We start from the raw sequence: 24,167 nt of genomic DNA, 5'->3' as shown, positions 1-24,167 counted from the left end.
TCAATGAGGAGATTTCACTGCCATCCCTTTGCCCGGTTCCGGTTCATAGAGTGGAGAAGGCTCTGCATACGCTTGACCTCGTCAGAGCATTGCGGATTTGCGTGTCCAGGACTGCACCTTTCCGGAAGTCTTATTCCCTCTTCATTCTTCCGGAAGGTAGTCGCAAGGGGCTGCCGGCTTCCAAGGCTACCCTTGCCAGGTAGATCAAGTCCACCATACGTGAGGCCTACCGACTTAACAGTTCCCCTCTTCCGGCTGGTATCACGGCACACTCTACAAGGGCAGTAGGGGCCTCCTGGGCCATTCGGCATCAGGCTTCGGCACAACAAGTGTGTAAGGCGGCCACTTGGACCAGCCTACACACGTTTACGAAACACTACAGTGTTCATACCCAGTCCTCAGCGGATGCGAGCCTGGGTAGACTGGTTCTGCAGGCGGCAGTGCCCCAAATTTAGGGATCTGCTAGCACAATATTCGTCCATTGCTTCCCACCCAGGGACTGCTTTGGGACGTCCCATGGTTCTGTGTCCCCCAATGAGGCGACAGAGTAAAGGAGATTTTTGTGTACTCACCGTAAAATCTCTTTCTCTTAGCCTCTAATTGGGGGACACAGCTCCCACCCTGTTGCCCTTACGGGCCGTTGTTTACTGTTGAGTTCTCATATTGTTCTTTGAGCTCGTACATAGTAGCCTTCTTACAGGCATGGTTATGTTATTTTGTTACGTTCCTCCTAATGCTTTGACACAAAACTGGAGAAGGCTGACGCCGTCCAGGGGTGTATACTGCAGAGGAGGAGCCAAAGTTAATCTTTTTCAGATTATGCATAGTGTCGCCTCCTAGTGGACATCAGCATAACACCCATGGTTCTGTGTCCCCCAATTAGAGGCTAAGAGAAAGAGATTTTACGGTGAGTACACAAAAATCTCCTTTTTTTTTTTTTTCTTGTCTTGCTTGTCACTGTTGGGATGTCTTCTCATTCACTTGTCGCGTAGCTCAAGCCTTAGGGTGCAAACCTGTATCTTTTTGTGCGGAGTTCACACTAGCATTCGGGAATCCTTTTTCGGTTTCGTTTTAGTGACAGAATAACAATGCTGCTTGACAAAAAAAAAAGTTGCATTTCAGTGTCTATACAGACCACAATACTTGTACTGATCGCGTGTCTCTTGACTCATGACTTAAAGCCTCATGGTCATGTATAAGGGGTAAATCTAGATTAGGAGTGCCACAGTCAGGCTATGTGCAGATGTCCGGGACTCCCGTGATTTTATGCGTTTTTGCAGCGTTTTTTCGCCGCGAAAACGCATAAAATAGCAACCCATTGTATTCAATGGCATTCCGCACATGCTGTGCCAATGCTGTGTATTTTTCCGCGGCATAATCGCATCGCGGAAAAACGCAACATGCTCATTCTTTTTGTGGAATCGCGAGCATTCCGCACACATAGGAATGCATTGTTCCACTTACTTTCCTCATGTGGCTATGCCCACCATGCGCAAAGTAAGCGGAAAATGTGCGGATGGTACCCACGGTCTGGAGGAGAGGAGACCTCCAGGCCCTGGGTACCGTATCCCTATTAAAAAAAAGAATTAAAATAAAATCGTGTTCTCACCTTCCGGTGTCCCAAGCAGCGTCCCCAGGCCTCAGCGATGCTCACTGCAAGTTGCAAGACCACTACATCAGCAAAGGTCAGTGTCGCAAGGCATCGCTGGGAAACGTGAGTTGCCTGGAGCATCGCTGAGGCCTGGGGACGCTGCGTGGAACACCGGAAGGTGAGAATAACACGATTATTTTTTTTATTTTTTTTTTTAAATTATTTTTAACTTTATATGTTTTTACTACTGATGCTGCATAGGCAGGCTCAATAGTAAAAAGTTGGTCACACTAGTCAAACACTATGTTTAACTAGTGTGACCAACCTGTCAATCAGTTTTCCAAGCGATGCTACAGATCGCTTGGAGAACACTAGTATTCTGCAAGCTAATTGCGCTTGCAAAACGCTAGTTTTTCGCGGGAATTACGCATGCGGATTTCACGCGTATTTCCCGCGTCAGGGAGTTGCGGAATTGCCGCGGAAATTTCCATAGGAATTCCGGACGTGTGCACATAGCCTTGGGGCGTTGTGACCCGTGTACAGACTGTGAATCATCTGAACCCGGCCCTAGAAAATGTGCATATGCTGTTCTCATCTTTTTCTGCCATAAGAGATCTGTTGTAAATCAAGTTTTCTGTTTGTGTGATCCATTACTGTGTGATTACAGAGAAAGTCCAGACAGTTCACTTCAGTGTTTAAAAATAGATAAGAAATAAATAGGAGAAAAAAAACTAGCTTTTTGTTGTCCATATAAAAAAAAAAGTTGCATTGTAAGGTAACATTTTGCATGACAGTGCCATTCGACTTTCTTTTATGGGAGAGAGGAGCACACTCTTATTTTAACTGATAGTTCCATAGATTATGGCTCAGTACACACAAGGCTTTTTTTTTTCTTGACCGATGAAGATAAATTAATCATATCCATGCCTTTTGTAGGCCAATACCACAGTTGGTGCTAAGCAAGGACCATCTACACAGACTCTACCCCAGCAGACTGTGACTGCTGACAAACCCCAAGGACATGAACCCACTTCCCCCCGAAATCTTCAACGGCAAAGGTAAGTTACCCGTAGCTGTGCGTTAGTTAAGTCGAGGTTAGCTCATTATTAGTGATGAGTGAACGTGCTGGGATAAGGTGTTGTCTGAGCATGCTCGTTTTCTAACAGAATGTCTTTGGCGTGCTCTAATAATATGTTCGAGTTCCCGTGGCTGCATGTCTCACGGCTGTTCGACAGCCACAACACATACAGGGATTGTCTAACAAACAGGCAAAATCCATACATGTGTTGCTGCTGTCGGACAGCCGCGAGACATGCAGCCGCTGGAACTCGAACATATTATTTGAGCACGCCAAAGACACTTGGTTAGCACACGAACATGCTCTGATAACATCTTGTCAGAGCACGTTCGCTCATCCCTACTTGTTATACCAAGAGGTATTGTGGTGTTTCCAACCTTGAGTGTTATGTTTGTGTTATGAGGGACGTGCAGCACCTCTCGTCCACCTAATCTGACATTGGGCATGGAAACATGCTGCTGAATGTGGGGGTCAGACAGGTGACAGGTAAAGGTTTATGGCTGAGTCCATTGTTAAGAAAGGCTGGTTTCACAAATATTAGTGTTTTGTGTCAGACCAGAATGCATGGACTCACTGTGGATCTACTGACCTAAATGAAAGCGTTGCATAAGCATCAGAGGCTGCCGAGTTCCGGTCTGTAGTCCTTTGGCCAGAATGTGCATTGTGATCTGTACTGTGGACTGCTAAGTATGGATGTATTAAACCGGCCTAATTGAGAGGCGTGGCCTGAGCGGCATGTGAGGAAGACGTGTGCCCGCTGAGCTCCCGCATATACCTGCTTAATTCAGCCGTTCCGTCCCCACAGCACGGCTAATATAACCTCTGGAGGCTGCACCGGAGTCGGTAGACACCGCGGGGCACCGGAGATCGCTGCTTCACCCCAGGATATGGGGAAAAAAGGTCAGAGAAGGGTGGCAGGAGAGGCCGGAGCGGGGAGCCAAGATGGCGCCGCCGCCACAGCGTGCGCCTTAGAGGAGGCCGCAGAAGACAGCGCGGCTAGGAACAGGGCAGTGGCGGCCAGGCTGCGGCGCTTTGCCCGCGTGGCCGAGGCGGAGCGGGAGTCTCTTCAGGACTCTGATATGGACCAGGAGACTGTGGCAGAGGACATGAGCCCGGGAATGGGGGAGGAGGAGGAGGCTGCCCATGCCAGAGAGCAGGGGGGGAAGGGAGCTGAGCCTAGCTGGAGTGATCTGGTGGAAAGAAATAAACAGCACCTCACAGCCTTGCAACTACAAGTTCCAGACGAGCCCACCAACAAAGATGTAATGCTGGCAGTGGTGCACTGTGGGACTGCAATCTCACATGTCCTGACACAACTGGGCTTTCTGCAGGAGTCCATGCAGACTGTGCGACATGAACTGCACAGTGTTGGAGACAGAACAAGCCAGCTGGAAAAGCGTATGGGTGCTGTGGAGAATTCTGCCTCTGACTCAGGACAGCACTGTACAGAGCTCAAGAAGGACATGGCAGCTGTCTGGGCTAAAACTGACGACCTTGAAAATAGATCCAGACGGAATAATGTTCGTATTGTGGGCATGCCAGAGCGCTGTGAGGGAAAGAATCCTACTGCCTTCATTGAAACATGGCTTAAGGAAAAAGTAGGTGAGGACAATCTAACACACCTATACGCAGTGGAAAGAGCACACAGGGTCCCGACTCGGCCCCCCCCTCCCCGGTCATCCACCAAGACCTGTGCTTGCTAAAATCCTCCATTACAGGGATAGAGACGTTATCCTTAGATACTCAAGAGAACACCCTGACCTTACAATAGAAGGATCCAGAGTCTCCTTTTACCCGGACTTTTCGCCGGAGGTTCAGAAGATGAGAGCGAAGTTCACAGACATCAAGAAGCGTCTGAGAGCCTGTGGCGTCAAGTACTCCATGTTTTTCCCGGCTAAACTGCGTATTGAGGCCTGGAATAAAATCCACTTTTTTCTGGACCCCAGGGAAGCCGTGGACTGGTTGGACCTTAACGAGCGACAGTTGAGGAAGGAGGGGAAGGAGCAGGAACGTGGCTGATGGTATCTTGGCTCGCTCAGTTATTATGGAGCCATGCGGTTGAAGTCTGCGGCCCTGAGGCAATGGACTGCCTAAGAAGTTATCTTTTTGTTTATTCTTATATTACTCTGTTATATGCTGTTTTTTAAGAATTTGTGGTCCTTATGGGACCTTGGTTTGAATACGGATAAGGAAAAATGTAAATGCTGTGGGGTTATATCCTGTCCAATGCGGGTAGTGAAAAGGAACTGAAGCGCCTGCTGAATGGGGTTGAAGGGTTTGACAGTACCCTTGCCTATTGCACCCTTGGTTCAGCCCAAGGAACTGTTGGAGGGTGTTTTTTGGGGGGAGTGGGGGGGACTAGGTTCAAAATGTCCTTTGGCATACTTGTACATTTCAATATTGGCTATGGTGCGGCTGGGGGGCAGATGGTAGGCAATATGCTATGGTACGATAATGGCTGATTTTAAGATACTTAGTTGGAATATCAGGGGGTTAAAGTCGCCGGTAAAACGACAGGCCATATTCTCCTTCATAACGGACCAGAAGCCGGCGGTTGTTTGTTTGCAGGAGACACATCTCACACAGGAGACGCTGGGAATCCTGGATAAGGGATGGGTACAGGCGGGCTTCCACTCTACTCATTCCCAATACTCTAGGGGGGTTAGTATATTGATTCACTCCAGGACTCAATTTAAGTGTCACCGGGTGGTGGTGGACACAGAGGGGCAGTTTGTCCTCTTATCTTGTATAATCTTTCCTACCCCACTGGTGTTGATATCTATCTATCTATATATATATATATATATATATATATATATATATATATATATATATATATATATATATATATATATATATATACCTCCGCCATATAGCAGTAGAGTTATCTATAAAGTTCTTACCATTCTGAGAGATTTTCCGGGGGTTCCGCATATGGTGGTGGGTGATTTTAATAATATTATGGATTCACACTGGGACAGGGGTAGCCATGAGCCTCTGAGGCTGGGAGGTAATCTTATGCCATTTGGGGTGCTCGTGCGGGAGATAGCTTTGACCGACTTGTGGAGATGCCGTAACCCTGGTGTCCGTCAATTCTCGTGCTTCTCCTCTACTCACTCCTCCCTGTCTCGCATCGATCTGGCCCTGGGTGATGATCTTATGCTGGGAAAAACGTTAGAGGTTAAATATCTGGCGCGAACGGTATCTGATCATTCGCCTGTTTCAGTCATGCTTGGGGGGGGGGGGGGGGGCGGGAACAGGAGGAGTGATAGACCTCTCTGGCGCCTCAACCCGTTTTGGCTGCAGCTAATCGATAAGAATAATGGCTTTATCCCTGAGTTGCAGGAATATCTTAGTTTTAATAGAGGCTCGGCTTCCAGTGGGATCGTCTGGGAGGCCTTGAAGGCGTACTTAAGGGGAATGTACATACGGGAGATTTCTAAAATAAAGACCGCCTCCAGGGCAAAATCACGACTTGTATTCAGGGAACTGGAGGATGCGGAAAGGGCCCTTGCGACACAGAGCACACCTGCCACTCGGAAGCGGCTGGGGGAGGCGCAGTCAAAGGTGACCAAACAGACATTAGAGGCGGCGGCGCAAAAACGGCTGTTTCAATCTACTCAATATTTTGAGAGTGTGGAAAGTGTGGGGCATTTGCTTTCTGTCGTGACATCGGCACAGAGAGGGTCTGCGACTATAGCAGGTCTTCAGGATGTGAATGGGCGATTACTCACTGACGCATCGGGGATTTTAAAAATTATGGAGACTTTCTATGCTGACTTATATTCCTCACATGCTAGGGCCCTGACGGAGGACGTTGTTGACTTTTTGGAGGCTGCCAATCTCCCACGGCTGACTCCTGAGGATAGATACTCTTTAGATAGACCTCTAAGTTTGGACGAGTTGGTGGAGGCTCTGGGAACCATGTCCAATGGGTAAGGCACCTGGGGTGGATGGGTTGCCAGCTGAGGTGTACAAACGGTATAGGACGGTGTTGCTCCCTGCTCTATTGACAGTGTTTAATGATAGCTTGGAACGGGGTGTTCTCCCACCGTCTATGCGAGAAGCTGTCATCGCCGTGCTGTTGAAAAAGGATAGGGACCCAACTCTGCCCGCGTCGTATAGGCCCATCTCCCTGTTGACGTTAGACATTAAACTTTTAGCGAAGGTCCTGGCCATTCGACTTTCCAAAGTAATAGCTGTGTTAATACACCCCGATCAGACGGGATTTATGCCCAACAAATCGACGGCTATGAATATTAGGAGATTATACCTGAATATGCAGGTGGGGGCTGATAATGCTGGGAGGAGGGTGATTCTGTCCCTAGACGCTGCTAAGGCATTTGATAGTGTGGAGTGGGACTATTTATGGGCGACGCTTCACTGTATGGGCTTTGGCCCGGGCTTTATTGGCTGGGTCAGGCTCTTGTATTCGGAGCCAAGTGCTCGGCTGAGGGCTAATGGTCAGTTGTCTGATCCTTTTTCACTTCATAGAGGAACAAGGCAGGGATGCCCTTTATCCCTGCTGCTGTTTGCTCTCGCGGTGGAGCCATTGGCCTCGAGGGTAAGATCGGATGCTGGCATAGAGGGATTCCGGTATGGGAAGCATGAGGAGAAGGTAGCACTATATGCGGATGACCTGTTATTTTTAGCGGACGCGGACAGATCCTTACAAAATACGATGACACTTCTTGGGGCGTTTGGGGAGATCTCGGGTCTGGTTATTAACTGGGAGAAGTCTGCGCTCCTCCCACTGGACTCAAGCTCCTGCAGTGTGGTAGGTGTGCCGGTTGCAACGTCCCGCCAATATTTGGGCATAAGAATATCCAATAAGCTGACAGACTATGAGAGCCTAAATCTTGTTCCGCTGTTGGACAGGATCAAACAGAAGGTGAAGGCCTGGGCAAAGCTACACCTTTCTGTTGTGGGAAGAGTGAATCTGTTGAAGATGGTAGCTATGCCGCAACTCTTATATGTCCTCCACAACTCCCCTGTCTGGCTTCCCCAGAACAGGTTCCATAAAATTAATATGATTTTTAGAGAGCTCATCTGGCTAAAACAAGGCGCGAGAATTAAACTTGAACACTTGCAAAAACCTAAAGAAGAGGGGGGACTTGCGTTGCCTAACCCATGGCTTTATTTTCTGTCTTCCCAATGCCAGCATGTAGCGGGAGGAATGGAGGGCGAGTTGGTGGATTTGGTGGGAGGTCAGAAGATCCTTCAATTCCTAGTGGGGCGGGGATCACTGGTGTCGAGTCTGGAGTCGGGTAGATTTCGATCCCTTGCACTCAGGTTCCCTACGGTGCTTCTAATGGTTAGGGTATGGGATAAGCTGAGGCAGCTGAGAGGAATACGCGGTCTTACAAAGTACTCCCCCATATGGGACAATCAGCATTTGCCATGCATGAAAACGCTCAGAGGCTTTGCTCACTGGAGGCGGATTGGCATATGGTGGGTGTCGCAGCTGGTGGAGGGAGGGTTTTTTAAAACTTTTGAGCAATTGGGACGGGAATTTCCCCTCCAACGCTCCATGTTTTATCAATATTTGCAGCTGCGTCACGCGTATATGGTGCAGAGCAAAAAAGTTGACCTAACCGTACACCACGACGTCATTGTCCATAGGCTTGGTATGCAGGGGTCCACCAGGGGGCTGATTTCGATGGTGTATGGTGGCTTACTTGGACGGGTCCTGTCACGGCATCCTATTGGTGCACTGACAAAGTGGGAACAACAGCTGGGTACGATATCAGCGGAACAGTGGGACTCGATTCTACAGATGATTCCCAGATTATCCCTTAGTGAGCCTGGCCGCCTGTCTCAGCTATATATCCTCTATAGGGCATACAGGTCTCCCGAATGGTTGTTCAATAGAGGGTTACGGTTGGATTCGAGGTGCCCCAAGTGCACGATAGATAATGCGGACATTTTACATATGATGTGGACATGCTCTTGCCTGCAGATATTCTGGATCGTGGTCCTTAGCCTTATACACTTGGTCACGGGACAGGATATTCCCAGGGACCCCACGATTTGTGTTATGGGTTATGTTGATGAGGTGGGAGGGGATAAATACCTTAAAATTGCTGTGGCCAGAACGCTGTTTGTGGCCCGAAAGTTGATAGCTTATCACTGGATTTCTGCCAAAATCCCCTCAAGAAAAGAATACATCAATAGGTTGAACCTAATATTATATAGGGAAAAGTTTGTGTACCTCAGGAGGGGTGTGCCGCATATTTTTGGGAAAATATGGGAGGGATGGCTGAAGGTTCCCGGCCTGGCTGCCTCAAATCTCCTAGATTAATGAGTGGGCCCTGGAGGTGGTCTCCTGTCGGTTGTTTATCGTCATTTCTCATATGATACGGTTGTGTGATGGAATTGGGTTTATTCGCTATGTACCAGTCCATGTGCCATCGGACAAGGGGAGGGGGGTGTTATGGGGGAAGGGAATGTTTGACAACATGTAAGTTGTACATGCCTGTCATTTCTAAAACTTTTAATAAAAACTATCTGATTAAAAAAAAAACAACAAAAAACGGCCTAATTGGACACTCAAGAATAAAGCTGCACTTGTGGTCAGATATCATCACTGGGTACAGTGTAGTATTTCATGGCACCCATCCAAGATTGGTATGTACTGCGTTAAAGCTGGAGTCACACATAGCGACTTACCAGCGATCCCGACAACGATATCAACTTGTCAGGATCGCTGGTAAGTCGCTATGTGATCGCTGGTGAGCTGTCACACAGACGGCTTCACCAGAGATCAGCATAGCGACACCGAGCGCGCGGTGTCGCTGTGTTCGTTAGTTACCAGCGCGCTGATGCAGGGAGCTGGTAACTAATGTGCACATCGGGTATCCAAGGGACGCACGTCCCTTGATTACCCAATGTGTACGTTAGTTACCAACTGATCGCTGGTCTCCCGCCTGTCACACGCAGCGATGCGTGCTGGCCAGCGGGAGATCAGTGACAAAAGAAATGTCCAGAGGTTTCTTGCAGCGATCAGCGATACCAGCAGGGGAGCTGATCGCTGTCTCACACAGCGATCTCGCTGGTGAGATCGCTGTTTTGTCACAAAACTTGTGACTCAGCAGCGATCTCGCTAGCGAGATCGCTATGTGTAACTGGGCCTTTAGACATGGTAGCAGAGGTCACCTAAAGCCAGGAGCCGATCTTTCTGTTCTGCTATTGTGTGAGGTACTCAGGGGAGCCTGTATTTCTTGACATTACGAAGTGTCATCTGATTGAAGTATTTCCCCCCATACCTGACTGCTGTTGTAATGAGCCCATATAGATGTGGCAACTTTATTGGTCAGGAACCTACTTTAAAGCTTTTGCAAGTTCTAGAGCAATCATTAATTTTCTTTTCTCGATCTTGCTATAGTAGTCAAAGAAGCCCATCTCCCAGTCCAAACCACACCTCCAGCACTTGTGCATCCAGCACGTCATCTGTAACACAGAGCACGTCTGCACGATCGTCCTCATGTTCACTGACGCCAACGTTAGCTGCCTACTTCAATGAAAACCTTATAAAGCATGTTCAAGGCTGGCCTGCAGATCATGCAGAGAAACAGGTAACCTTCCTCCATCACTAATCTGACGTCTACAAATGTTCTGTGTTTACTTCCTTGTACTATACCTTTTAATGGTCTGACCAATGGGTTTATTTTTTATTGATCACGGCTGTGTGCATGCGCTTTGCTGCCCCGGATGTCCGGCGTCTGGGCGTCCTTTCTGCCTCCTGCGCATGCTCGGGGACCTTTCCCCTCTCCCCGCACGTGCGCAGTGATGCTGGACGCCTATGCCTCATCTGCCAGGACCTGGCAGTCACAGGGTGCATGCGCCGAAGACGCTGCTGGTATTGTCATTTCTGACTATGTGACATATCACCTGGGCCTTAAGAAGGTCCTGTCAGTTTAACCACTGCATCCCCTTGAGAAAGCGATGCTGTTGGCACGCGAAACGCGCGTCGGGATATTGCTACCTGGCCCAGGGTCTTACTCCTCTCACCTTGGTAAGCACTATCCCTATATGGGATTTATAATCCTTACTAGTTATATCATATGTTACTTTTGGGTGGTACCTGCCATGGTTTACTTACTTTTGTATTAGCACCTTAGGCATCTGTTCTTCGGATGCGTGGGAAATGTGCAATGCTGTTGTAAATGTAAGTAGTGTTCCTGGGGTTTCTGGAATGTCACGTTAAATGATTGTTTTTAACCTTTTACTATTGTCTTATAAAAATTTATTTTTTTATTTTATCCACCTGAGTACTCCTTGTCCTCCTTCTCTCACATGGTTTTCTTGGAGATGGTCTATATCTTTACGGTGGTCTACTACTTAGTGCTACCACCCTGCATATAGCATGCAACTTAGGCTTGTATTTGTAAATGTTCTGTGCAAGCCTACATCTGAGTGCATGCATTTTTTTAAAGCTCTGAGCCCATTGAATGGCGAGAGGATGTGCTGCAGCGTCAGCAGGTAATTCATGCTGATTTTGTTATTTTTAAAGCCAATGTAGCAGGTTTACCTCCAAAAACTCGAGGTACAGAGTCTTTGTTCACGACAGCCATTGTGTAACCAAAGTTCAATTGTTGTCACTACTACATCTTGGCGCTATACAAGTGAATGAAGGTTTCATCGCGACCGCTATGGAACCACGACAAGCAAGAAAATCACTCTTCTTGTGGCTTGCTTGTCGTGGTAGTGTAGCTGGTGCATTGAGTCTCAGCTATAGCGCCACCATGCAGCAGCAGCAGCATCGAGCAAGCTTCAGCAATGCGTTGGCTGTTGCTGCCAAAGACTCTTTCCCTCCCCTGATGACTATTTTTTTTTTGCCCCAGCAGCAATGTAGATACTAAAAGGCAGGGGCTTTTGTGCGCTGTGTTTTGCCAAAAAAATGTGGCAGCTCAGTGGTCTACTGTTTATTCTGGTGCTGTATAAATCACAGGTAACATATGGTAACTTTTTATTTTCTTCTCTAGGCCTCAAGGTTGCGTGAAGAAGCTCACAACATGGGGAGCATTCACATGTCAGAAATTTGTACAGAGTTGAAAAATTTAAGGTCTTTAGTTCGAGTATGTGAAATTCAAGCGACTTTGCGCGAGCAAAGGTTAGTATGATTTTGTTAGGTTTTTTTTTTTGCTTCTCTCAGATAAGGTGTCAAAAACCTGCTGACAGATTCCCTGTAAAGGTGTTATCCCCTACTTTAAAACAGATTGTAAGTGTGCCCAGTGTGGTGTGAAAAAAAAATCAATACACTCTTACCATACCATACCGGCTCATGCTGGAGGGGGCAATCAGCTTGGATCGATTACAGACTACAGATCGACTACAGACTTCACATGCCATCTGAGGCGATAATTCATCTTTCTCGTTCGCCTTATTGGGGGACACAGAGACCATGGGTGTATGCTGTGCTGCCACTAGGAGGCTGACACTATGCACAAAAAAAGGTTAGCTCCTCCTCCGCAGTATACACTCCACCGACCGGCAGGGAATTCCTCAGTTTAGCTTAGTGTCAGTAGGAGGTGGACACGGGTCTTTCATTAGACCCATATCTACCTCGTTGTGCGTCGTTCCTTTTCAGGTACCCGGAGGGATACAGTGTGAACAGTCACAACTGTACTCCCACAAAGAGACTATGAGTACGGCGTGTACTGCCACCCCGTATCCTCATAGGTCTCTACAGCAGGACCAGGAGACCGTACACGGATGTGTGTCAGGCGATCCAGATGGTCCTCGTCCCCCGCCTCCCACCCACTCGCCTACCAGAGCCTGTCGGTTGGATGAGGCGCGGATACTCTTCGTGACAACACACACTGGATGAAGGTACCTTTATTATAGTGACGGAGGGTAAGTATGAGGCCCGGGTCCCATTCTCCTCGGCAGCCCCAGAGGTCACTGTGGCGGTACTGCGACGCCTCCGCGCCGCCCGCGCTTCCCGGCGGCCGCCGCATTTAATTCAGGCCCCGGCTTCTCGGCCTGTTCTGCCGCAACTTGCCCCCAGTGCATTTCTAGGGGGGGGGGGGGTTTCTCCCTTCCGGCCCCAGCGAGCCTCAGGAGCGGTCACCGCGGCAGTGCTGCGGGGCCTCCGCGCCGCCCCGTGCTGACAGGCGGCCGCCTCATCTAATCCAGGCCCCGGCTTCATCTTGGGCCTTGTCCTGCGTCGCGGCCACGCCCCCCGCCTTCTTTCTCGGGCGGGCTTTCCTCCCGCCCGCTTTAAGCCTGCCCACCGCCTTCTCCCCTCACGCTAAGTCTCCCCGAGGCGGCGCTGTCTCCACCCACCCCAGTCTGGATAGGACGGCGCCATTTTTAACATCGGCGGTTAGCCCCGCCCATCTTCCTCGGTCTCTGCAGGGAAGTGCGCGCTTCCTGCTCTGTTCTCAGGCTGCCGCCATTTTCACAGCCTGTCAGCCGGACGCTGTCTTATCTGCCGTGCCCCCTGCAAGCCCAGACAAGCCGTGCACTTCATTTGTTGGAAGCTGCGACAGGACACCGGACCGTGAGTAGCTCTGCGACTGCAGACTGACACCCTCCTCTGCCTCCTGTCCCCCAACCTTCCGGCACTGCCTCAGTGACTGTCCGTCAGTATGTCTAATTCTAAGTCTGACCGCTCTCGTCCTCCTGCCTCCTCTTGCACCTTAGTTAAGTACTTTGCGTGCTCTTCTTGCAATCGCAAACTTCCCTCAGGTCAGTCCACTTCCCTCTGCCTGGATTGTAGCAACCCTATTCAGCCTGACGCCGACCAGGAGCCATCTAGGGCCCCAGGCGAGAGTGAACCCCCCCCCATGCCTGGCTGGGCCTCGTCTCTATCACAGTCAGTGGCAGACCTCACCAGGGTGTCTCAGACCCTAGTAGCCGTCCTGGATAAGCTGCCCCTGGACACCTCTACAGGGTCCAGCAGGTCCCGAGAGATTCCATCTGAGTCGGCCAGCGATAGTCGCAAAAGACCCAGGCAGGATCCCCAGCCGGATTCCTCTCCTCGCCCCATGTCACAACATAGTCCTTCTCGGCAGCATCCCTCCCGGGCCTCCTCTCCCGAGTCAGGTGAAGCGCTCTCGGACGGATCATCTGAGGGGATCTTAGAGCTGGATTCGGATCAGGATGCGAACATGAGGGTTACTGTGCAGAACCTCATTGCAGCGATCCACCAGACCTTCGACATTGCTGACCCCCCTGCGAAATCCTCAAATCAGGAGGTTTCGTTCAGACGGGAGGAAACACCCTCCAGGGTATTCCCTTTACATTCCGAGTTTGGAAAGATTTTTACCAGAGAAAGAGGGGATCTGACCAGACGCTTTCAACGAGGGAAGCGTCTCGGCGTTCTGTACCCGTTTGCTAAAGAGCTCACGGACAACTGGTCTGCTTCTCCCTCGGTCGATCCGGCCGTGTCCAGGCTTTCTAATAACACGGTTCTCCCGGTTTCAGGCGTGGCGTCTCTTAGGGATTCTAATGATGGGATCATAGAATCCCTAGCGAAGTCTGCCTTCGAAGCGGCTTCGACGGCGGTATGCCCAATTTTTGCTTCATTTTAGGCAGCAAAAGCCATAGCCACTTGGGCAGAGGATCTTCGTCAGGGCATCCTAGAGAAAGCACAACCAGATCGATTGGCCGATCTTGCCAATCAGATTTCCCATGCGGGGGATTATCTGCTTTCTGCTTCTTTGGATGCATCCTGCGCAGTCCAGGCGTCAAGTAACGTTGTGGCAATCCGACGTACAATTTGGCTCAAGGCCTGGCAGGCGGACCTGTCTTCTAAAAAGTCTCTTACTAATCTGCCTATTCAGGCAGGGCGCCTCTTTGGATCCCAGTTGGACCAAATTATTAAGGATGCCACCGGAGGCACGAGTTCTCTCCTGCCTCAGGCCAAACCTCGCAGACCCCCACTGAGGCGTCAGTTTCGACCCTTTCGGGCTTACCGCCGTTTCAATACGGCGGAGACCTCCTCCAACCAGCAAAGACCGCAGGCACGCCAAGATAGGAAGAAAGTTTCCTTCAGACCCACTCCCTCCTGACGCTCCCACTATTCGCGGGGCAGACCATCCAGATCCGGATTGGGTCGGCCCACATCAACATGACTATCCTCGGACTCCCGAGGGTCCCTCCCAATTGGGAGGTCGACTCCTGTTCTTCAAGGACGTCTGGCTGGCCTCGGTAGAGGACGCTTGGGTCAGGGAGGTTGTATAGTCAGGATACAAGATAGAGTTCATCTCTCTTCCACGGGATCGTTTCTTCGAATCCCGTCCTCCAAAAGATCCAGCTTTGATCCCGGGGTTCTTTACGGCCATCGACTCTCTCCTCAGTCCCGGGGTGATTGTGCCCGTTCCCGAATCGGAGCGGTTTACAGGGTTTTATTCAAACCTGTTTGTCGTGCCGAAAAAAGACGGGGCGGTCCGATCCATCTTGGATCTCAAGCTGCTCAACAAGAGAGTTCGTCAGAAGTTCCTGCATTTTGCGGTTCGCCAGGAACATTACCAGTTCGTCGCGCTGCCCTTCGGTCTCGCCACCGCTCCCAGAGTCTTCACGAAGATCGTGGCTGCGTTGATGGCCTTGTTGAGGATCAGAGGTCTCGTTCTTTTTCTGTACCTCGCCGATATTCTGATCAAAGCTCCCTCTTTCCAGCAGGCGCGCCTAAGTTTGACGATCGTCCTGGACACTCTTTCCGATTTCGGGTGGATCATCAACAGGAAAAAGTCCTGTCTGGTCCCTACTCAACGTCTTGTGTTTCTGGGCCTACTGTTCGACACTCGTCGGTCAAGGGTCTTTCTCCCACAAGAGAAGATTCTCTTCCTGCAGCAGGCTGTGCGATCGCTGCAGACCCCACGATTTCCGTCCCTCCGAACAGCTATGAGGGTCCTGGGAAAAATGGTGGCGGCGATAGAGGCAGTTCCCTTTGCCCAATTTCACGCCAGACCTATCCAACATGCCATTCTGTCGAGGTGGAACAGGTCGGCTCTGTCCTTGGATCGCCCTGTTCGTCTTTCATGCCGGATCAAGCGGTCACTCAACTGGTGGTTGACGTCACCTCTCATCCTCTTGGGGCGGTCTTTTCTTCCTGTTCATTGGCAGATTGTAACAACGGATGCCAGCCTCCTCGACTGGGGTGCAGTGTTCCGCAATCACACTGTTCAGGGTCGTTCGTCGACTCAAGAATCTGCTCTGCCACTCAACGTTCTAGAGATACGAGCGATCCATCTGGCTCTCGTCCACTGGGGCAGACTCCTCGGGGGCCTGCCTGTCCGGATTCAGACAGACAACGCCAAAGCGGTAGCATATGTCAACCGCCAAGGAGGGACATGGAGTGCCTCAGCCCTGGCAGAAGTGTCCAAGATCCTTCAGTGGGCAGAGATTTCGATTCCGACAATCTCTGCGGTACACATTCCCGGCGTACACAACTGGGCCGCCGACTTTCTCAGCCGCGAGGGTCTCGCGGCAGGAGAGTGGTCCCTACACCCGGAGGTATTTCTTCAGGTCTGCAGTCGTTGGGGAACCCCGGACGTAGATCTGCTAGCTTCTCGCCTCAACAGGAAGGTCCCACAGTTTGTATCCAGAGCTCGAGATCCTCTCGCAGTGGGCGCCAACGCTCTGGCCATTCCTTGGTCACAGTTAGAGCTCCCCTAACTGTTTCATCCCCTGCCTCTTCTTCCCATGCTGTTGAAGATCAAAGCAGAAGAAATTCCAGTCATTCTCATCGCCCCGAATTGGCCCAGAAGGTCTTGGTTCGCGGACATTGTCAACCTTCTCGCGGACGCCCCCTGGAAGCTTCCAGACAGGGCAGATCTGCTATCTCAAGGTCCGATTTGCCACCCCAATTCTCGGCCGTTCAATTTAACGGCGTGGCTGTTGAGACCGAGGTTTTGAAAAGGGCAGGATTCTCCGGTCGACTAATTCATTCCATGATCCGAGCCAGGAAGCCATCATCTTCCAAAATTTACTACCGTACTTGGAAGGCCTATTTCACTTGGTGTGAGGCCAATAACATCGCGCCTATGTGCTTTTCGCTCCCTTCCGTTCTGGCGTTTCTTCAGGCAGGGCTGGATGCGGGGCTTGCGCTCAGTTCCTTGAAGGGTCAAGTTTCGGCACTCTCCATTTTATTTCAGAAGACTTTGGCCTCCCGCCCTCAGGTCAAAACCTTTCTTCAGGGCGTGGCTCACACGGCCCCTCCGTATCGAGCGCCCGTAGATCCATGGGATCTTAATCTGGTTCTTGAGGTTCTGCAAGGTTCTCCCTTTGAACCTCTCAGAGAAGTCTCCCTTTCCCTTCTCTCCTGGAAGGTAGCCTTTCTGGTGGCCATCACCTCCATCCGGCGCGTGTCGGAATTGTCGGCTCTTTCTTGCCGCTCTCCTTTCCTGGTACTTCACCAGGACAAGGTAGTTCTGCGGCCTCCGCCCTCTTTTCTTCCGAAGGTGGTGTCCTCCTTTCACCTCAATGAGGATATTGTTCTGCCGTCCTTCTGTCCGATTCCAACTCACCCTCGGGAGCGGTCCCTGAACAAGCTGGATCTGGTCAGGGCAATGAGTCTATCTGTCTAGGACGTCTTCCTTGCGAAAAACAGACTCTCTTTTCGTCATTCCAGATGGGGCGCGGAAAGGTCACCCGGCTTCCAAAGCTACTATTGCTCGCTGGATCAGATCGGCAATTTTGGAGGCCTACCGGGTTAAGCATCGAGTGGCCCCTCCAGGGATCAGAGCGCACTCTACCCGGGCAGTGGGTGCTTCCTGGGCGGTACGCCACAGAGCCTCCGCGCTGCAGCTTTGCAAAGCTGCAACCTGGTCTTCGGTTCACACGTTTGTGAAATTCTACAGGGTCCACACCTACGCTTCGGCGGACGCCAGCCTAGGTAGAAGGATTCTGCAGGCAGCAGTGGTGAGTCCACTGGCCTGATGGAAGTTTGTTTCCCACCCCAGGGACTGCTTTGGGACGTCCCATGGTCTCTGTGTCCCCCAATAAGGCGAACGAGAAAACAGGATTTTTGGGTTGCTTACCGTAAAATCTGTTTCTCGGAGCCTTCATTGGGGGACACAGCACCCTCCCATGTTCTACAACTCCTGTTCTTACTTTGGTTGATTGGTTACAGTTGAGTTGTTTGTTCTGTTTTCAATCTATTCTGTTTCTTCTCCTACTGCTTTCTCACTAACTGAATTCCCTGCCGGTCGGTGGGGTGTATACTGCGGAGGAGGAGCTAACCTTTTTTTGTGCATAGTGTCAGCCTCCTAGTGGCAGCACAGCATACACCCATGGTCTCTGTGTCCCCCAATGAAGGCTCCGAGAAACAGATTTTACGGTAAGCAACCCAAAAATCCTGTTTTTCCATCTCGCATGGAATGTGAAGCCGTAGCCAGGACATTGGAGAGGGACCCAGCATGGAAACATGCTGACAGTCTGATAGGTGGGCGATTCACCCCTTACCCTTGGCCCATTTTGAATGTGTTTTAACAAAGTGAACAGCCCCTTAAAGAAAAAGTATCTTCAGAAAATGACCTATTGTCTAGATCCGACCAAACCTCTGACTGCTCAAAATCCCCGACTTCACAGCCCTGGTCACTACTGAGCATGTACATAAAGTGCAGCTCAGATTCATCTCATCTATGACCCCACAGCACTGGTCACTACTGAGCATGTGCATAAAGTGCAGCACAGATTCATCTCATCTATGACCCCACAGCACCTGGTCACTACTGAGCATGTACATAAAGTGCAGCACAGATTCATCTGATCTATGACTCCACAGCACTGGTCACTACTGAGCATGTACATAAAGTGCAGCACAGATTCATCTCATCTATGACTCCACAGCACTGGTCACTACTGAGCAAGTACATAAAGTGCAGCACAGATTCATCTCGGCTAAAAGCCCAGATCCTTAGATAAAGGACAGAACAGACATTTCATAACTTTCCCAAATTATTATGAAAACATTTACAGCACATCCTGCACTGTACTACTGTGCCCAATTTATTATATATTTTAGGAGTCGGTCCATTTTATACTGTCTCCACCAAGATTAACAAACTCCTCAGCCCTGATATGTTGCTTCCTGAAACAGGAAGGTAAAGTCCCAAAGGCCGATGTCAAAACTGAAAGATTTATATTTTTTTTTCACACATTTTAGGAGATGAAAAATCTAAATAAAAAAATTGCCAAAAATGAAGATTAAAAATTTTACGCAAAAAAACTGTTTTAAATAATTGGTCATTCTCTGATAATGACTTCCCTAAGTTTTCTGAAAGTAAAGCTTTACCATTTAAAAGGGCTTTTCTTGGATTCATGTATTTTTGGGTTTCATTAAAAATTTTCCACGATTTGCCTTTTACATCCTCTGGGTTGCACGGGCTATTGCCAGCTGCGGAATGAGCTAACTGAAAATCCATCAGTAAACTTGCTATGACTTTCTGACAGGTAGCTTTTATCTTTATTTTTCTGAGCTCCTTTCAAAGACTGTAAAAGCCAAGTAATGCAACTTTTTAAAAATTTTTATTTTAATGAAACTCCATTGCAATTTTTATTTAGCCCCAAATTAAGGGAGCAATTTAAGTAAAAAAGAGGACAACCCCATTAAACATGTGGAAAACAGATTTAATTGTGACAAGAGAGATCTAAGGATTGATAATATGTGAATGGATATCAAGCATCGAGGCCATTATCTTTGCAGTCAACTTTGGCGATCTGTCATTAGTCTGGCATTCTGACCCTTGTTCTTTGTCTCCCGCAGGATACTGTTTTTGAGACAGCAAATTAAAGAACTTGAAAAACTTAAAAATCAGAATTCCTTCATGGTGTGAAGAGAGATCTTGCACGCAGACTTGGGACTGTAAAGCAGATTGAGCCTGGTCTCAACACTTTTGAGCTGCAAACGAGTAGACTTTGGACCGTTGAGCCGGGCTGTGGACACTTCAGGGGGAACGGGACTGGAGGGCATCAATTCAGGGGGAAAATTAAAAGCGTGATTTGTAAAAAAGAGAAAAAAAAATACAAACGAAAAAAAACCCCTTGAAATGTAGATTTCTTGTAGATGTATCCTTCACGTTGTAAATATGTTTTGTAGATTGAAGCCATGGGAAGCCCATGTGTATCAGAGCTTTGACATCCAAAACTAATCAATGCTGAGGTGGTAAACAACCCTAGCCTTTATTTTTTTTTTTTTGTTCATGTAAGCTTGTCTGCAAAACTAGCCGTTAATTTTTATTTTTATTTTTTTTTAATTTTTTCGTTAATTTATCATTCAGAAATCTTGCCTTTTTCTTTTCCTTCCCCCAACCCTCCTTTCCTCCCCTGAAATTAGATACCAGCACCAAGCAAAATGTTTGTGTCTGAAGTAATCTCCAACAGTTCGGGCAGTGTCTAAAACATTTGTGCTGGATGTCAGACTCTCACCCCGGCCCGGTTTGAGGACAGTGCTTCATTACGTTATTATTATTTTATTTTATTATTATTTTTACAAAGAAATAACTATATTCCTGGACGTGTTCCTCCCGATTACTAGAAGACTTTTTCCCATGCATCTTAAGTTTTTCTTCTTGACAGCACTGTTGCTATGGCACTTTCTTTATATGTATTATTTTCATTCCTGTGTACAGTAGCTTAACATTGCAGTGATTAATCGACAAACCCACGCGCTTGTATAAATTATTGAAGTTCTTTCCACGCGCAGCTTGTGATAACTGCCGAGCCGGACGTGTGTTGTGTGCTTAGACGCACATTACTCGCTCTGTCATACAATATACGAAGATTATTAATGTTAATAATTTTTTTTTTTCTTTTTTTTTTCTTTTTTTTGCCCCATTTGGAAATAAATAAGACTTCAAATGTTTGTGTGGGGGAACAGAGGAAAACAAGCTAGTCAGATGTGAACTGTATCTGTTGTAATAAACCTGTTTAAAGAGATTACTGGTTTTCTTTCATTTCATTCTAGCAATGTGGTAAGGTTATTGTAATGTGAAAACTCGGGGATGGTGGAGGGGGGGAGGTTTATGCATTTTTAAAAAAAATTTATTAAAATATAGGAGTATGAACTTTTTTTTTTTCTAGAAAGGGTTCGCAATAGTTGAGCAAAAATCATTTGTAAGGCTTGTTTCACAATAGCGTTTACGGCCGCAGCATCGGGCTGCGCACGGCTGCCGCTAAGCCCTGCCCCCTGCTGCGCCTCCGCCGACCAGCGCCAAACGCAACAAGTTGCAATTTGGTGCGCTCGGCGCAGCGTCAAAAGGACGCATGCGCCGCCAAACGCATGCTTACGCACAGCCTGCGTCCCCAGTGCTAAAGATAGGGGACGTAGGCGGAGCTACCGGCGGAGGCACGGCAGGGCTTAGCGGCGGCCGTGCGCAGCCCGACGCTGCGGCTGTAAACGCTAATGTGAAACTAGCCTAAGACCCTGATCCAGCAGTTACATTGGTGGTTCATTGCTGGGAGAGTATAGAGCCTTGTTGGCTTCCTGCTAACGCGTGGCATCCTCAGCGCCCATCTTCTGATCAGTAGCAGTAGTTTGACGTCCTCGTTGCGACGTGATGCGCACAGTGCTACTAATCAGAAGAGAATAAGGGTTGTAACCCCGATCGGGTAATCGTCACACAAACACTATTTAAATACACACCTGAAGAAAAGAAATGTGCAAGGACTAAAGTAAATATTGATAAAATATCATCAATGATCTTTATTAAATAATTAAAAAGAATAAATATCCAACATAACAGACAGAGATGTATGGTGGGCGAGCCAATAAGTTACCCCAAAAGTGGAAGCAATAAAATGTAGTATGCGAATAACAAATATGTATGCACCTAGGAAACTTCTCACAGAATAAATACCGGACAATGAATTGTTCTAAGGCTATAAGTGACATATGTACTACAGAACAATAAAATGTAAACATGTAAATACAAAGGAGATATAGAAATGGGAATTAAGGTGCCAGCAGTGATAAAGTTCCATAAAATATATAGCCTAAAGTGCAGATAATACACATGATAGAGAGATTCAGGCTCACACACCAAATACCCTGACGCGCGTTTCACCATAGCTTCATCAGGGGTCAAATAAGAGGCACCGAGGATTCCGGTATGTAGGAAGAATGTGCTCTGTTCTGGCAGTCATGGATTATGAAGAGTCCGTTGGATCAGGGTCCTGCAAATCATTTTACTGAACTCTAATTCACAATCTTTGACACCCGCAATGTTAATTTAGTGCAATACTTGCCATTCTCTTAATCTCGGGGGTGCATCGTTGCAAGTAGCTTCTGACCACAACTATAGCTAATTGGGCTGCTATGTTTTATTCATTGACCCAATGTTGCAGCTGTTTAAACATTTGATCCTGCTACAGAAACTCCCAATTCTGTCTCCGTTTTCATTTCGAGGTGCACTTATGAGGCGCCCAACTCATCGACAATGTTTATTTTTCCATGTCGTCCTGTCGCCCAACAGTTGTCTTGTGTTATCGTTTATCTGTCTTGATGTCACCGCTCTTCAGTTTATTGGATGCTTGTGATGTATTATGGTGTTTGGTGCTGACTGCTGCTCTCTCCACCGCAGACTTCTCTCAATATCTGTAATCAAGACAAACCACTGTTACCTTTCAATGATGGAGAATCTCGGCTTTGTAAATTTTCCTAAACCATTACAAATAAACAGACGAAGAAAAAAAACTTCCTACTATTTTACCTTTATTTCTGTGAAACTTAATTTTTTTTTCTTTTTCTTTTATAGCTGTATTATACAAAGCAATAATGGCCGAAGATTTAGAGGTTTGCCCTGTAACACTTTAGAGCTGTATACCTGTTTAAAGGGAATGTGTCATCAGAAAATTACCTAGTGTTTGAGTCAAGTTTTTGTTAAATTTGTTTTACTTTTTTTTTATATTTAGTGGTGTGTTTGTTTTTCAACGCTCCTATCTATATTAATCTTATAAAGACTAAATGCTGTAAATTTTCAGCACATGGTTCTGGGCTCTAATGCTGCACAATTGTATATTTTGGGCACGGTATTAAAGCTCCTGCAATCTAGCCGGAGCAGATCCGATCCCCCAGCCGTCACACAGCTGCAGACCATTGGCAGAAGACAGAAGCGGTTTATCATCGCTTCTGTCTTCTATTTCACTGACTACATAGATGTTATTAAGCTCTGGAAAAAGGGTAGAAGCATTGGGACTGCCACACTTCTGTAGGACCTGGCAATCACTTGATCTCTTTATCTTTTCATAAGGCCACGTTCAGTATTTGGTCAGTATTTTACATCCGTATTTGTAAGCCAAACCCAGGAGTGGGTGATAAATACAGAAGTGGTGAGGTGTTTCTAATATACTTTTCCTCTGATTGTTCCACTCCTGGTTTTGTCTTAAGACCCCGTTACACATAGATGTCCCAGCGATCTGACATGGATGGCTGATCGCTGGTGAGCTGTCACATAGCTCCTCCAGCAATCAGGACCCGTGAGCAAGCTGGTTTGTAATGTAAACATCGGGTATCCAGGAGCCGCAGCTCTTGGATACCCGCTGTTTACCTTGGAAACCGGCGTACACGCTGGTTTCCAAGGTAAACATCGGGTATCTAAGAGCCTCGCGGCTCTTAGTTACCCGATGTTTACATTAGAAACCAGCGTCGCTGATAGCTGGTCTCTCGCTGCCACACGCAGCGATGTGCGCTGGCCAGCGGGAGACCAGCGATCAAAAAATGGCCCAGGCCGATCGAGTACAATCAGCGATACCCGGCAGGGGGGCCGGTCGCTGATCCCTGTCACACACAGCGATCTCGCTGGCGAGATCGCTGTGGCGTCACAAAATCAGTGATCTCGCTAGTGAGATCACTGTGTAACGGGGCCTTTACACATACTGATGTAAAATATTGACCAAATACTGAACGTGTGAACTTGGCCTAAAAAAGCTCCTGGATCTTGGCTCGCCTAGATCTGTTCTACCACTGACAAGTGACGTTTTTTCTTAAACCTGGGGGACCTATGGATACCTCAGTTACCGTACAAAAGATGAATAATACATTTTTCCTTTTTTCCCCCCAGAGATCTTTAATCTCTCGGGGAACAATTTGTTAAATATATTTCTGTTTAAATATAACCTGGAAAAAATTCAAAATTTCCCCCCACCCCATTGACTATGATTTTTGTTTTTCCATATGAAATGCATTTTTATTACATATGACAACAAAATCCTTCGCTTCATCTCTACACGATTGTCTTAAGTTATTTGGTGTGGAATATAAACAGTACAAATTATAATTAAAAAATAGCTTTTATTTAAAAAAATTTTTTATTTTAAAGAAATCCGTGATTTATACGTGCACCAAATGAGTGCTGAAATATTATACATGTCCCTTTCAAAACAATGCTTCATCCAGCCAAGTCAATGAGGAAGAATAGTTATGGCAGCTGAAAAACATGTGGAAAAAAGGTCAGGAGATTAAGTCCTGATAACTAGGGGATATGTGTGTACAGTCATGGCCAAAAGTTTTGAGAATGACACAAATATTAATTTTTACAAAGTCTACTGCTT

General features: G+C 47.8%; 1 protein-coding gene across 4 annotated transcripts in view; it reads left to right on the top strand.

The window, feature by feature from the left end:
* The window catches only part of WAC (WW domain containing adaptor with coiled-coil), a 119,017-nt gene extending 98,462 nt beyond the window's left edge, over positions 1 to 20,555 (top strand). For all 4 annotated transcript variants that reach the window (XM_073581720.1, XM_073581719.1, XM_073581721.1 and 1 more), the window contains 4 exons: positions 2,528 to 2,649; positions 10,054 to 10,243; positions 11,654 to 11,781; positions 19,384 to 20,555. In XM_073581720.1, the coding sequence (XP_073437821.1) occupies positions 2,528 to 2,649; positions 10,054 to 10,243; positions 11,654 to 11,781; positions 19,384 to 19,453 (510 nt within the window). In that variant the 3' untranslated portion in view covers positions 19,454 to 20,555. The remainder of the gene's footprint in view (positions 1 to 2,527; positions 2,650 to 10,053; positions 10,244 to 11,653; positions 11,782 to 19,383) is intronic.
* Positions 20,556 to 24,167: the final 3,612 nt, after the last annotated feature.

This window comes from Dendrobates tinctorius, unplaced genomic scaffold (assembly GCF_039654945.1).
Source record: "Dendrobates tinctorius isolate UK_male_01 unplaced genomic scaffold, ASM3965494v1 ptg000070l, whole genome shotgun sequence".
Lineage (NCBI taxonomy): Eukaryota > Metazoa > Chordata > Amphibia > Anura > Dendrobatidae > Dendrobates > Dendrobates tinctorius.
Note: the sequence above shows the minus strand (reverse complement) of the source record. Positions and strands in the feature narration are given on the sequence as shown.